General features: G+C 31.8%; 1 protein-coding gene across 1 annotated transcript; it reads left to right on the top strand.

Moving 5' to 3' along the window:
- Window positions 1–310: 310 nt before the first annotated feature.
- Window positions 311–7,723, top strand: LOC132738459 (uncharacterized). The gene is made up of 4 exons (XM_060725962.1): window positions 311–468; window positions 1,868–1,976; window positions 3,161–3,375; window positions 7,361–7,723. The coding sequence occupies exons 1-4, from the start codon at window positions 429–431 to the stop codon at window positions 7,501–7,503; spliced, it is 507 nt and encodes a 168-aa protein (XP_060581945.1). The 5' UTR covers window positions 311–428; the 3' UTR covers window positions 7,504–7,723.
- The last annotated feature ends 7,197 nt before the right edge of the window (window positions 7,724–14,920 follow it).

Raw genomic sequence — 14,920 nt, 5'->3', positions numbered from 1 at the left:
TGATAATATATTATAAGCTTTTATACACATGAATATGTTATGTTATTGGATAAAAATATCAAACAAAGGTGTTATAAGTTTTCATGTAATTAAAATCGAATTAATTGTGCCAATATCCATTGTTAAATATGTCATATTTGGTATTGATTTATTAATCAAATAAAAAAAGTGCACCAAAAAAGTCATTTGTCTTTTTAACTTTAAACAAAAGAAAACAGTTAATGAATTAGATAAAAGAACCACTCTTCCATGTAAGAATTCATTTAAATGTAACTTTCTAATGTGACGTATATGTTTTTGTTATACGCATAATATATAATAGCATTACGGACACAATGTTTTCTTTGGAATATTGCTAAAGATGAATTAGAGTGTACACGTATCTTTAATAAAACATATACATCAAAAATGATCACATAGATTGAGGAATGGTTACTTTTTGCACATTAATTTGGATTTGTTTTGTTTGTAAGTATGAACTATATTTCATAAACATTTTTAAAAGAAGTATAAATTGTGCTAGGACATGTTAGATGTAGTATTGTTAAATTTTAGGATAATTTACAGACTAGTTAACTAAATTGTCTATAATTTAACTCAGTTGTCTATAAAATTCATGGGCTGAGTATCTGGCTAGCTCAACTGTTAGAGCATTGGACTTTGGACAAGGCTTGCACCTAGGTTTGATTTTCGAATGGTGCCGGTCACTTTCGTTGTGGCCGATCATGAAATCCTTTCTTGGTTCATCCACACTGTACCTCTGCTCTGAAATGTATATGAAGTGATGGCAACTAGTACTGGTAAACTGCTTGACAGACTTCTTGGAGAACAATGCTGTGGCTGAACTGTACTCTGGTAAATTCGCAGAGATCCAGAGGGTAAACTTCATGTACGAAAAACACCACAATTCATGGGTTTAGATGGCACAGTGGTGACATCAAGTAGTCCCTTAATTTAATTAGCACTTAATTAAAGCTTGCTTCTCATTACTGTAGATTTGAACCCTGGAAGGATATTTAATTCCTTTTTTTAATTGATGTGACGAAGTTCTCTAATCACCTGGTTCTTCTGAATTGCCTGCAAATAACAAATAATGCTCAGACTGGACCCACTGAGGCTCTCATTAACTTAAATTATGCACAGACAGGGTCACCTGAGGCTTTCAATAACTTAAATAATGCACAGACAGGGCTACCCGAGGCTTCCAGCCTTGATAAAAGTTGAAATACATGTATCATTGAGACTTAAAAACAAAACCCTGAGGTAAAATGTTTATTAAATTTATTAATTTATCATCATTTTACTTGAACTTATATTGGTAGATTGAACTTATAATATTTGTAATAAATAAATTGTTATCTAAAATATTGCAAATTATCAATAACTGTAAATGGAATATTAGGACCTGTGCCAATCCCAAAGGCACTAAGACTGGTACCACTCTTGCAGGTACTAGCATTGGTACCACTCTTGCAGGTACTTGGACTAGTGTCACTGTTGCAGACACTTGGACTGAAGCCACTATGCAGGCACTCTGTGAGGCTACTCCAGCCACTAATCCTAAAAGCACTAGGCACCATTCCTACAGGCAGTCAGTGTCATTACTTCAGGTATTTGAACTTCCCACTTTGAAGAAAGTGCCTTATTTAAAGTCTTAAATGCCTTTTTTTCAAGGAACTAGGTGTGCCTCTTTCAAGCATAAAAGCCCCTTTTGAAGTTTCTAACTGCCCTTCCACTTTAGGACCTTACCTAGAGGCACTAGAGAGCAAATTCAAAACCAAAGCAGTGAAGAATGTAATTCTTTTAAAAGGTAATACTAATAAAGATATATCTCTTTAAAGGTTTTTAATCTTTTTTTATTTTACAGGCTACAGTGTGAAGTGTGAGACTTGTGATTCCAATAATGCGAGTCCAGTTAGTAAGTCCTGTGACCATGGCTGTTGTAAAGATGACAACAACAACACCGTCTGCTGCGAGTAATAATATCTTTATGTTCAAATAATGGTTTTATCCACTGCACTTTCACAGCTCATCTATGTACCCTGTCATTCTCTAAACTTGATATCCTGCACTCATTATTTTTACTTTTATTTTTTTGGGATCTCACCTGGCACTTAATTTGGGTACATTCTTTAAAAAAAATTGGTTCCCTTCACTAAATAAATTGTGTAACCCTTCACTAAATAAATTTTGGTACCCTTCACTAAATAAATATTGGTACTTCATTTTGGTACCTTTCACTAAAATTATTTTTGGTACATCAATAAATAAATTTTGGTACCTTTCACTAAAATAAATTTTGGAGCTCTTCACTGAATAAATTTTGATACCTTTCACTACATAAATATTGATACCCTTCACTAAATAAATTTTGGAACCTATCACTAAATAAATTTTGGTACCCTTCACTAAATAAGTTTTGGTACCTTTCACTAAATAAATTTTGGTACCCTTCACTAAATAAGTTTTGGTACCTTTCACTAAATAAATTTTGGTACCTTTCACTAAATGTGTTTTTGGTACCCATCACTAAATAAATGGTACCCTTCACTAAATAAGTTTTGGTACCTTTCACTAAATTAATTTGGTACCCTTCACTAAATAAACTTTGGTATTCTTCACTAAATATCGTATTTTGCTGATAACTCTTGATATTCTGCTGTAAAAAACTTTTAATACACTGCAACAAAAATCTTGGTAGCCTTAACTGAAATTTACATACTTGTAATGTTGGTAACCTGCACAGAATCTTGGTATCATGCACCAAACATTGGAACCTTGATTTGAATATTGTTATAAATCTTGATATCTTGATCTTGGTCTCAACATTAAATATTTGTGACCAGCACCAAATCTTTGTACCTTGCACTTGTTCTTCTTGCCCTACCCTTTTAATTGTGTAAATGTAAATGTAAGAACTTTTAATTATGTACTTAAAGATTTTATCAATGACTTTTGATTGAGATGAATATTAAGCAAATAAAAAACACAAAATAAAACAACAACAGCAACAGTAAATCAAGTTACAATCTTACTTTAGTTGAGATCTACTTCAGTTATTTCTTGCCTTATGTGTAACATTAATTAGGAGCTGATTTCATTAATTAGAAAGTGTTTTTTAATTTAACTGAAACATATATTTCCTGCCTATTTTTTTCAGCGCACCATTCTGGACATGGGGTGTAGTTGTAGGGATAGTGGTGGCCGCTATTTTTGTAATAATTATAATCATCATCGTGATACTTATGTGCGTATATTGTAACAACAAGAAAACACATACCACTCGTCTACGACATACTGTATCCATGCGCTCCAATAGAATACGCTCTTTCCCTGATTTACCATTATATGATGATGTAGAAAGACCCAGACCAGGTAAAATTATCTTATTTTTTCTATTAATAATTTTACAACTGAGTGCAAACCTTCTGTTATAACTTATAACTGTAACAAACCCCTTCTTTGAGCGTTGGCCTTTTAACTCTAAAAGGGGTGTTACGTGAGTTCGACTGGGCCCGGTTTGTTGCAAAAATAATAGAGGATGATTAAAGAATAATATAACAGAGGCAATTTAAGATTTTAACTATTACTTTAAATAAAACGATAAACTAGGTTCAAGGCATTTTGTGATAAAAAGAGTTACTGAATATCAGTTTGTTACATAACTATAAGAGCAACGTCTGCATCAGGAAATCAGATCTGTGGCTCGATTGTCCAGAAGGTTGTAGCTTAATTTGTTTGTAATCTTGTGGTCAGAAGTTTGAATCCAGGCGAGACGGGATTTTTATCTGATGCACATGTATCTTTCTGTTACGAACCTAAAATTATCATGAGAATGCATTGTAATTCTATATGGCAAAACAGCATGCAACATAAACAATGCCTCGTGCAAAAACATTACATTTGTCAAATAATAATTTAAGTGTAGTTTGAAGATGAAAGTATGAATATTATAAAATATAAAGTGTATTTTTTATTAATTTCGCTTGAAAGATAAATTTTTTTTATTATATAATATAAAGCATGGTTTTCCGTTGAGTCTAAGTTGAATCTTAGTTATTTAAGTACATATCTAATTAAGTTAAATGCAAGCTAGAAGTAAGTAATGCTGTCTCAGAGAAGGTTTATAATGTTACTTAGCTAATATATATAATGCATGCATGAAGTTTCACGACAGATCCTTTAATTAATCCACGGATTTACATTACAATAATAATTGTAATATAAATCCGTGATTAATCAAAGCACAGAAGGCGCTGAATTTGTAGAAAGGTGAAGTTGTGAGATTATAAATTTGTTTTTGTATTATAAGTGCCACCAATGCTTTCCAGCGTTTTAATTTTAGTAGATTGGCTATAAGACTAATTGCAACACTGATATTCGATCCAATGTTTATTTGATTTAAACAATTTAAAAAAAAATGAGTTTCCTTAATTGGGATTTGAACTCCAGACCTCTCGCTTCCTAAGCGGGCGCGCAAACCCCTCGGTCACGAAGAATTTACGTATAACGGTCTGAAGAAAACCATATTATTCTAGTTATTAGGGTCTGTAACGACGCTAACTGTTGTTTAACACTTGTCTAAATAATCATGGTGCTTACTATAGGCATGTATATCTATAAAGAATAAAACAATATTAGAAATCTTCGACCATTCCGGAATTATTTTGCTTGAAAATTAATCCGCCTGTCATTTGACCATATTTACGCAGTGATCTCCCCTAAATTTATCGGCCTAAGTGTTACATATAAAGGGAAGTAACCGCTTCAAAAAAGCGGACTACTTTCGGCACTTGCAATTAACAGCATTAGAAAACTGAACCTGAAAGTATACATTAACAGAGAAGAAAACAATAATCAATGGATGAAATCATGTGAGCTGCATGTTTTTTGTAATATGCCTGATACAGGACACCATATAAAAGAAGCTGACTGCAATGACGGCCCCAAAACCTTTCCTATTGTCACAGGTTACTGTACATTTAGGTTCTCATTGACCGCCGTACAGTGACCTACTTTTCGGCTCAAAATTCATATCTTTGGCTAATACTCCGTGGAAATTGCATGGAGGTAAATTATCACCAAAATTAACTCTTCAAGGACATGACTGGTGACATGTGCGGGGTCCGTACTCGACAGCGCAAGCTGCATTTTGTGCCCGAAAGGGCGGATGGACCCTCATTAAGCTTTAACTACATACATACATACAAGACGGCCCCAAAATTTCATTTTCAAAACATGTTTTTTGTCAAATGACCCAAGCTAGCATGTGAAAAGCATGACTTATCTGGTTTTAAGACATATAATTCAGTGGCGGATTCAGGCCCGGGCTTTTAAAAATTTAAATTGTACTGACCTCTTTAATATCTAAAATGGATTCATTGATGGAAAAAATTCTTATTGGATATTAGTGTTTGAAATTATTTTTGTACAATAGAAAGGCAATATCTTAATATCACTTTCCTTTCCAAAATCGTCTATTACTCAGATGATTAATAAATTGATCGAGTGTTTGAAATTATTTTTATCAACAGTCTGCATACATTGGTTAGTGTGCTGTTATTTTGTAAATGCTTAATACTTAACACCAGGGGAATTCTATTTGAAATACCCTGCAAACACTAATCTGTCAAACCATCAAAAAGGTACCATAAACAGCACTAGAAAGTCAAGGAAATACATCATTTTCAACCTCATATTTAAAAATTTTCACAGTCTATGGGAGGGGACACCCATCCCAGGCAGGGACACCCCTGCCAGGCCCACCCCAATTACATATATTTTTCTTAATTCCGTATCATCTAAATATTTACGGAAATATTAGTATACACATATATAAGCAAAGTACATTGCCACTCATCAGATGAGCTATAAAACACATCAATTACAATTTTTTGTCACACGAACAAGATCAAGATATTGGCCCAATCTTCAAACATGCACAGTTTTCGCCTGTTGAATTATTTTTGTCAAAATCTTCTACCCATATGTCAGCCCCCCCAGGAAACCATGTTCTGTATCCGCCCCTGTAATTATTATGCAAATATAGCGCTTATGTACCTATTGTGACTTAGTGATGTTCATTGACATCTTCAGAACCCCTCAAACTTATTATATATAATATCCCTCACCCTGTGGGCTCGGGCTTTAAATGTATCCTTGTGTTTCTGCAGATGTTAATGCATGAATAAAGGTGGATCATTTTTTAACTCCCTATTGTCAAATGCATCTCTAACATATTATTGACTTAATAATATCTATAAAAAAGGGAAAATATTTACAAAATTATAAAATTGAACGGAAATAAATGGAGCATTTTATGCATTTTAAATGAGAAAATAGTTATAAAGTGCGTTAATAACATCGTTTTAAGATAATTTTTATTATCCTAGTAACTACATCTTCAATGAAGTATTTACTGAATTACTTTTATTGAACCTACAAAGAATACTGATCTCTTAAATTATCTTTATTGATCACGAGGGCTCTTTTGATATGAATATTTGAACATTTTACAAGGTCAAAATGTTAATGACTGGGCAGATATTATACAAAACTCTGTCTTCATCTTCTTATGACTTTTTAATTTTCTTAACTACTCAGATGCCAAAAAAGTCTTACATTGTTTATTTTTTTCACTGTAAAAAATAATCATTATCACTGTGTGTCATTTATCAATTATCACTGTCTAATGATGAGAAGATGGTCATTATAAGAAAAAGGTTATTTGTTGCTACAGAATCCAGAAGCATCTGTCTAACAACTTCAAAAAGAAAGACTTAGGCACTATTAAGTTTTTTTGAAGAGTAAAATTCTTGTTTAAGTGAAACAGTCCCATTAGTCAGTTGTACGAAGTTAATATCTTTCTTTTTTTATTGGTTTTATGTCGCACCAACACAATAAAGGTCTTGTGGCAACTATCCAGCTTTACATGTTAAGAAAGATCATAGCTGCCCCTCTGAGCATTATTTCTGGCACAAACAGGCACACCTAGTAGAACCACAAATCTTCACTCAGTAAGCTAGCAGGAAAACGCTTCATTACCTGAAAAATTCCAAAAACCTTGGCAGGCTTTGAACCCACACTGGTGAGGGGCAAGTGGTTTGAAGTTAACAATTTTAATCACTCAGCCATTGACACGCTATATTGCACTGCTTTAAATTTGGAACAGTCTAATCAAAGTATAAGGGGTTTCTGTGACAAAATACAAAATTTGAGCAATCAACAGTATCAAGCCTTATAGTCAGACACACCTGGCTCTATACTAGTGGCAAAGTCCATTTACCTTAAATTCCAGCATGTTTAGGTTTAATTAGACCGTAATTTGTGATATTAGAGCTTTCATTTGTTTCTATTTCAGATGCCCCGCCCATGTATGATGGCCCACCTCCTGGATACGAAGAAGTACTATCACAGGATAGGACAAACAACATTCCCCCAGTACAGCCTTCACATGCAGGGCCCATTATTTCTAACTCTGCCATAATAAACAGGGCACCGTGATTATTTTGTTCCAGGGAATGTTAGATGACTGTATGAAGTATAAATGATATGAAAATGGTATAATGTTGTTATAACTTTTAACAATAAAATTTGTGGGTAAAAGTACAACAGTATATCGAGGGATGAAAGCGAAAAGGTTCTAACTCACTTTTTTTACAAAATTCACTTTTTTTATATATTTGTAACATAAACACCCATATACATCTTATGTCAAAATATATTAGAGTTAGTTTACTTATAACAGGGTGAAATGAAAAATTGTCCAAAGGTTCTAAGTGAAATTAACCTTTTTTTTTAAAAAAAGCGAAAAGGTTCTAACTGCAAATGGCAGTTAGAACCTTTTCGCTTTCATTGAGTATAAAATGTACAAGATAATAATAATAATAATAATAATAAAGAATTTATTTAAAGAGGCAACATAGTTGGGCATGCCCAGTCTTCCCTATGAGCCTCTATCAAATATACAATGTACATAATATAAACATTTACAAACAAAAGGTATGATAAACAACAACATAATTACAAATACAATATAGTTAAGAAACATGTAAATAGAAATATAGGGAAAAAACATTATATAAGAATATAATAATTGCAATTCAGATATACATTTATCATTTTATAATACAACTTGATGTGTTTTATTCCCACCAGAGAACCACCATTTAAGATAATTATTTTTGAACGATTGTAAATTTGTGGAGTTTCTGATATCTAAGGGAAGAGAATTCCAAAGTTTTGACCCTGAGTATGATAAAGATTTTCTGCAGAACTCAAGTTTAGGTTTTGGGATTTGAAGTTGTTTTTGTTGATATGATCTTAAATGTGTATTTTCAGTGTAAGTAAAAAGATTTTGCATATAATCAGGGAGAAGATTGTTAAGGGACTTGTACACTAAAATAGCTTTTTTATAATTTACTCTTTCAGAAAATTTCATCCAATTTAATTCAGAAAATAAATCATCAGTGGGTGCATCAAAATCTTTGTCCAATATTATTCGTGCTGCCCGTTTTTGAAATTTATACAGGTCATTTAAGAGTTCTTTACTGCAATTTCCCCAAATAGTGCAACAATAGTCTAAGTGGGGAAGAATGTATGCATTAAAGAAAATTTTCCTTACATGAACATTTAGAAATTGTTTTATTCTCAAAAGAAGGTATAGTAATGAATTGCATTTATTCAGTGTCATTTTGACTTGTGTTTTCCAGTTCAGTGTATGATCAACATGGACACCTAAAAGTGGGTCTGTTTCTGAAAATTGTAAGCTTTCATCTTGAAGAGTGATCTGGAAATCACTAGTATTACTGATAGTATTATAGATATTATTTGAAGGTGAAATAAACATAGCTTTAGTTTTATTAGCATTTGGAATCATTGAATTCCTGTTGCACCACTTTTGTATGGAATTTAGGTCAGACTGAAGTTTTGTACAAATTGAACTGATACTGTGTCCAAATGAGGTAATTGTAGTGTCATCAGCAAACATGTCTGATGTAGAATGTGATAAATGCAAAGGTAAGTCATTAATGTAGATAATGATTAGATAGAAACAACTCAAACTGCATTAAAATAAGTGAGATCAAAGCAATTTTGGAAGCTAAATCTTTTATTGTATATTATTTGATAATATCACATGAGAAATTCATTAGTTTCAGTGTAGATGCCTTGATTTTGGAAGAAAACTTAAGTACTTAGAACTGTTTCGCAGTTAACTCCACACAAATGAGCCGCATCATGACAAAACCAACATAATGGGTTTGCGACAAGCATGGATCCGCGCAGTCTGATCAGGATCCATGCTGTTCGCTATCAGTTTCTCTACTTGTTATAGGGTTTGTAAGCGAACAGCATGGGTCCTGATTATACACGGTGTGGATGCGCATGCTGTCCGTCTGGATCCATGCTGGTCGTAAACCCATTATGTTGGTTTTGTCATGGCGCGGCTCAAATATCTTTTCCTGGTGAAAGGGACTCAAATGTGTTTTGTTTTTGATATAACGGGACTGAAAATAATTTTTTGTGATTATTACTCAATTGCATGTACTTCTATACCAACAACTTATGTGCAAACTTTTAGACCATTAATTGTTAATTTGAGCTAATCTTTTTGTGAAAAATGACCCAAAATTGAAAAGCGTTGCAATGCTTTTCACTCAAATCGGACAAAGAATGGCAAAAACATATGATTTTCAATGTATTTCTGAGTAGATTATTTATTTAACTTTTGTACATATTTCTGTTTTGAGTGCCCCAGTTGATCTATTTGAGAAATTAAAATTTTATGTTTTTTTTTCTTTTGGAGCTAAGTGATCCTTTAACTGATCCAGTTAAAGTCATTATTTATACATCTACTATTATTACTACATAGATTTTTAGTTTATCTGAAGAAGCTAGTGTGATTGCTGGGCATTGTTCTCATTGTACAAAAAAACTTGCCCATTATTCAAACATTTTAAAGGGTATCAACATGAAGCTGTAAACAACATTAAATGTTTGGTTAATTTACTTCATACTTCAGCCTTCTTATAATACATAATATTCAAGTTTGGCATATTTAAAAAAAAAACCAGATTGTTGTATGATGTAAGGGTTTTATTTTTCAAGGGGAAACAACTCTTCTATGCTTATCTGATACTTTCCAAAAAAGGAGATTACTCTCCCTTTTTACATTAGTTTATTGATAAAATAATTGTAGAATTGTTGCATAACAGATTTATGGCTCTCATGTTTATTAATTTGAAAATAAACTTTTTCTGATATAATAATGTTTCATTTGAAATAAGATTGTTGAATTGTTTTATCATAATTTTATATGAAATTATTAGTTAAATAAAAGGCATAGTTGAGCAGGCCAAACAAAATTAACTGTTGTTCATTGTTAAATGGTCATAAGAGTCAATCGTTTCGACTGGTTTACATTCCGGAAAAAGTTTTGGAGGTTTGGGCCCTTTCACCTGCTGGAAACTGAAAGTGGTTAGCCATCATTATAGAGACAGGCCCTATGTTTACTAAGGTTTAAGGATCAAAATCAGGATCAAATTGAAGAATCTCAAATATTTTCCATTGCTTATCCACATTGAATTAATATAAACTTGATAGAATTGGACTTTAGATAGCCGGTTTATAATTTTTTAGAATAAATTTATTGTTGTTTAACGAGATATAGGCATTTTACAGTTGATTCCTGATCCTTAAATTGATCCTTATTTTTTTTTTATCCAATATTTGTATTTTTTATACTTGTTTATTTTCTTGCTTGTTTTTGTGCAAATCAGCATATTTTTTTTACTTCGTTTATATACCATTTTATTATAGGACAATATGATCAATTTATAAAACAATGGAACGAAAACCCTTGATCGTGAGCAAGTAGAATAAAAAATATTTTATGCGAGCCATTGGCGAGCATATAATTTTATTTTATAACAACATTATCATTTTTGTCCTAAAGTAAGACTTTACAATAAACCTCTGTAGAGCAATCACCTCTCTACAACAACATTTTCATTACTTTTTCAAAGTAAGATTTTAAATTAAATGTAACCTCTGCAATCACCTTTTTACAACAACAGTATCATTTCTTTACCAAAACAAAACTTTGCAATAAATGTAACCTCTGACAATGTCTCTTGGCAGCAACCAAAAATTTTGTCTCCGATAAGGGTGGTTGCTATACAGAGGTTGTAATGTACTTACAATTAATATATATTTAATGTCCTATATATCTTTATTTAAAAACTATTTTTTCTGCAGCAGTACATCATTTACACATAATCACATAATTTAACTACAGGAAAAATGTGTATTCAATATCTCCTGTTGTGTTTCTTTGCAGTTAATAGAGGATATTGAATGAGAATACGTTCAATACTGAATTTATTGCAAGAGTTGAATAAAATTATATCATGCGAGCCTCTGGCGGGCATAATACTGTTTTATTCAACAAGTTCAATAAATTCAGTTATAAAATTGCACAAATCTAATATTCTATTTATCACATACATGTACCCCCAAAAAGTCACCGCAGTTTTCACTATGTTTGTATTACGCTAATGACGTCACATCAAAATATACGGTTATGTAATACCATTTTTACGTTATAAAATTGATATCAAATAATCTGATTACATGCCCATTCAATTTTGTTATCGTTAACAAGCAATTATCAATTTGATAGTAAGTATTGCAAGTAATATTAAAGTCCCCTACCGGAAAGAACCCAAGCAACATTTTGAAGGGTCAAGGCCATTCAATTTAGCCATTGTGGTAGACATGAATCAACATCAACATCAATCTTTGGAGTTCTTTATTTTAATCAGTATCATGGTAATGTGTTAAGTTTCCATGACTAATAAGGAAACTATGTTAAAACAACAGATAATCAAAAGTTCCAATATTTTTCAGGATTAATATGTATAACTAATGTGCCAACTTCTCTCTATTTAAATTAAATTTGTTCAAAAAGTTCCAAGTTCTTTAATTATAGTCTCAAGAACAGTGTTTTTTGATGGCCAGACAGACTGACTGACAGAATGAGGGCAATTTTTTTAAATATCCCTGGTTTGTAACCAGAATATAACACTTCAGAAAAAGCAAAATGCTTACACTAAAGAGGAGATACGTTACTTGAAATAAAGATGCTAGAATAGTGAAAACATTATCATACATGATATGAGTGGTGACAAACAACAATTATCTTAAGTCTTAAGTAGATACCATATATAGAATCAAAGATGAAAAGTGAAAAATTTAACAATTTTCAAATATATAAAAGTAAAGTTTATTTCCTGTAACATAGTACTCCGTCCCAAAATACAACATGACATTGCAATGGAAAATACAACATACCATTTAAAATAATAAAGAAGAAATAAAAAATAAAAATCTAACAATTTTCAAACAAATTCCAATTTCAATATGAAAATTTAAGGATGATAATATAAAGGTGCTAGAATAATGCACCTATGGGTAATGATAAGAAACATATATTCAAAGTAGATATGCTAAGAAATAAAGAAGTTGATAAAGAACATTTTTTTTTGATGAAAATTGTAAGTTCAAGGGGGGTAAATCAAATAAATTTGGTACTAGATTTGTGAACCTTGACATGCATAATCTCTGTATGGTCATGATGCCATCTTTTTATATTTTAAGTTTCATTAAAATGTTTTCAGTACTTTTGAGTAATCACAAATTTTGTTATATTTGCCATATTTTAAGTCTATTTGTTGCCATAGCAACCAAATTTTTCAACATAGGAAGAAAAGAATATCTTCATAATTTCCAGACTGCCATTTACCCATATTTCAAGCATCATTAAAGTATTTTCATTACTATTTGCATCACCACGGGATCCAGTTTGGTGGACAGATGAACATGCAGAAGGACAGAGGGTATACCCAAGTCACCTCTGGTTAAATCATTAAGGGAATAAAAACAATACTTATGTTTCAAATAAACTTAAAATTACAATGCAAAAATGATGAATTTTTAAAAATGTGTTAAAAACACCTAACATTTCAAACTTTTTACACTCAGCCCATTTTCTCAATCCATCAAAATGTTTCATTTTTGTATTGGCCCCATTTTGCTTATGATACTGCTGCCCTGTGGTAGAACATAATTTGACACAAAGAGGGTGATCTAATGTCAAGAATGTAATAAAATAATGAATATTTAATTAATCATTTATAAAAACTGCTCCAGTTGATGGTCTTTACCAATCATAAACAATGTCTTAATTGGTTCTTTTTAGCAATTTTTGCAACACTTCAAGCAACATGCTCCTCTACCCGTCCCCCACACGGCACTGCCCAGCACACAACTCTGTATCAATCAGTTGCCATATATATACAATTTTTAATGTCACATTATCAATTCACATGGAGATCCTCTGTCAAATATTTAACAACTTGTTCAGCAAGCATCAGTCCTGTAAAATATAATATTTGATTTATAATTCATAGTGAAAACCATCTTTGGAAGAAACAGTTCAATTCAAGAGTTTGAGTCTTTGTCACTAAAGTTATTTTGCTACTTATAGCATTACACAAATATTAATATATCAATCAGCTTATCATTAAACAGAGAAGAAAAAGAATATGTTCATTTTTCAAAGGACATATAAATCATACCATAAATGTATTATCAATATTCATATTTATTCAAAAGAAATTATTTTAAGAATTTTCTTTATTAATATTCTTATATAGTTTAAGAAAGACTAAGAAACTGGACAGCATTTCTTAACACACAAAAATGTACAATGTAAAATATATGTTGAAGGAACTCCAAAAGCCTAAAAAGATAAGCTATGAACATCATTTCTTACATAGATGGGCTTAGGTCCTTAAAACAGAAAGATATGCAAAAAATAATTATTAAATAACTCCAAAATATATTGAAAATTGTATTTTATGTGTTATTCATATCCTAATTTCAGTGAAAAGTGTTGTAACGCTTTTCAATTTTGGGTAAATTGGGAAGAAAAAACTGAGCAAATAATCTGAAATTTTGCACAAAAATTAATGGAATAAACATACATCAAATGAAACATCTATCTTTAAATATTATTTCCTGTCCCATCATGTCAAAAAATCTTAGTGGAGTCCCTTTAAGAATGCTTGATCAATAAATAAAATGGTGGCCTCTGTGCAAATCAAATCTAAGATGGTAAAATATTTAAGGGTTATTTTTTTTTCCGCATTATAGTCTGATTTTATTGACCTGTCAATTATAAATACATTATAGGACTCATTTAAATCTTCGATCCCACTTCGGTTCGGTTTGTGTAGTTTACGAGAATTAATGCGGAGTATATTAGTCATGGATTTGTAAGTCACGCCAGCTTAATGTGAAGGTTTTCGTAAATTCACAATAGGACAGTCAGTAAAGAGAATGCCTGATAATTGAGAGGTCTGTGGTTCGATCCTTGCAGTTGACATTGTTTTAGTACTCTTTCTTTATTTTTGCAGTATATTTTAATGGAACAGATTTGTAGTGTGTTTTACGGCATTGAAAAGACATTTGAGCCGCGTCATGACAAAACCAACGTAATGAGTATGCAACCAGTATGGATCAAGACCAGCCTACACATCCCCGCAGTCTGATCAGGATCCATGCTTTTTGCTCGCAAACCTTATTACAAGTAGAGAAACTGATAGCAAATAGCATGGATCCTGAACAGACTGCATGGAAGAGCAGGCTGGTCTGGATCCATGCTGGTCGCAAACGCATAACGTTGGTTTTGTCATGACGTGGCTCATTTATTGATTTTAATCTGTTTTAATTTTAAACATCAAAATTAAGTAAAACATAATCAAACAAAAGGAACAACATAAAATAATCATTAAAACATTCAATAATGTTGAAAGTATTTAGAAGAAAAAAACATGGACCAAGCGGCACATCCGCGGCA

The sequence above is a fragment of the Ruditapes philippinarum genome, unplaced genomic scaffold (assembly GCF_026571515.1).
Source record: "Ruditapes philippinarum isolate M1 unplaced genomic scaffold, ASM2657151v2 ctg7622_1_1_1_1, whole genome shotgun sequence".
NCBI classification, from domain to species: Eukaryota; Metazoa; Mollusca; class Bivalvia; order Venerida; family Veneridae; genus Ruditapes; species Ruditapes philippinarum.
The sequence above is the reverse complement of the archived record's forward strand: the minus strand, read 5'-3'. Positions and strand labels throughout refer to the sequence as shown.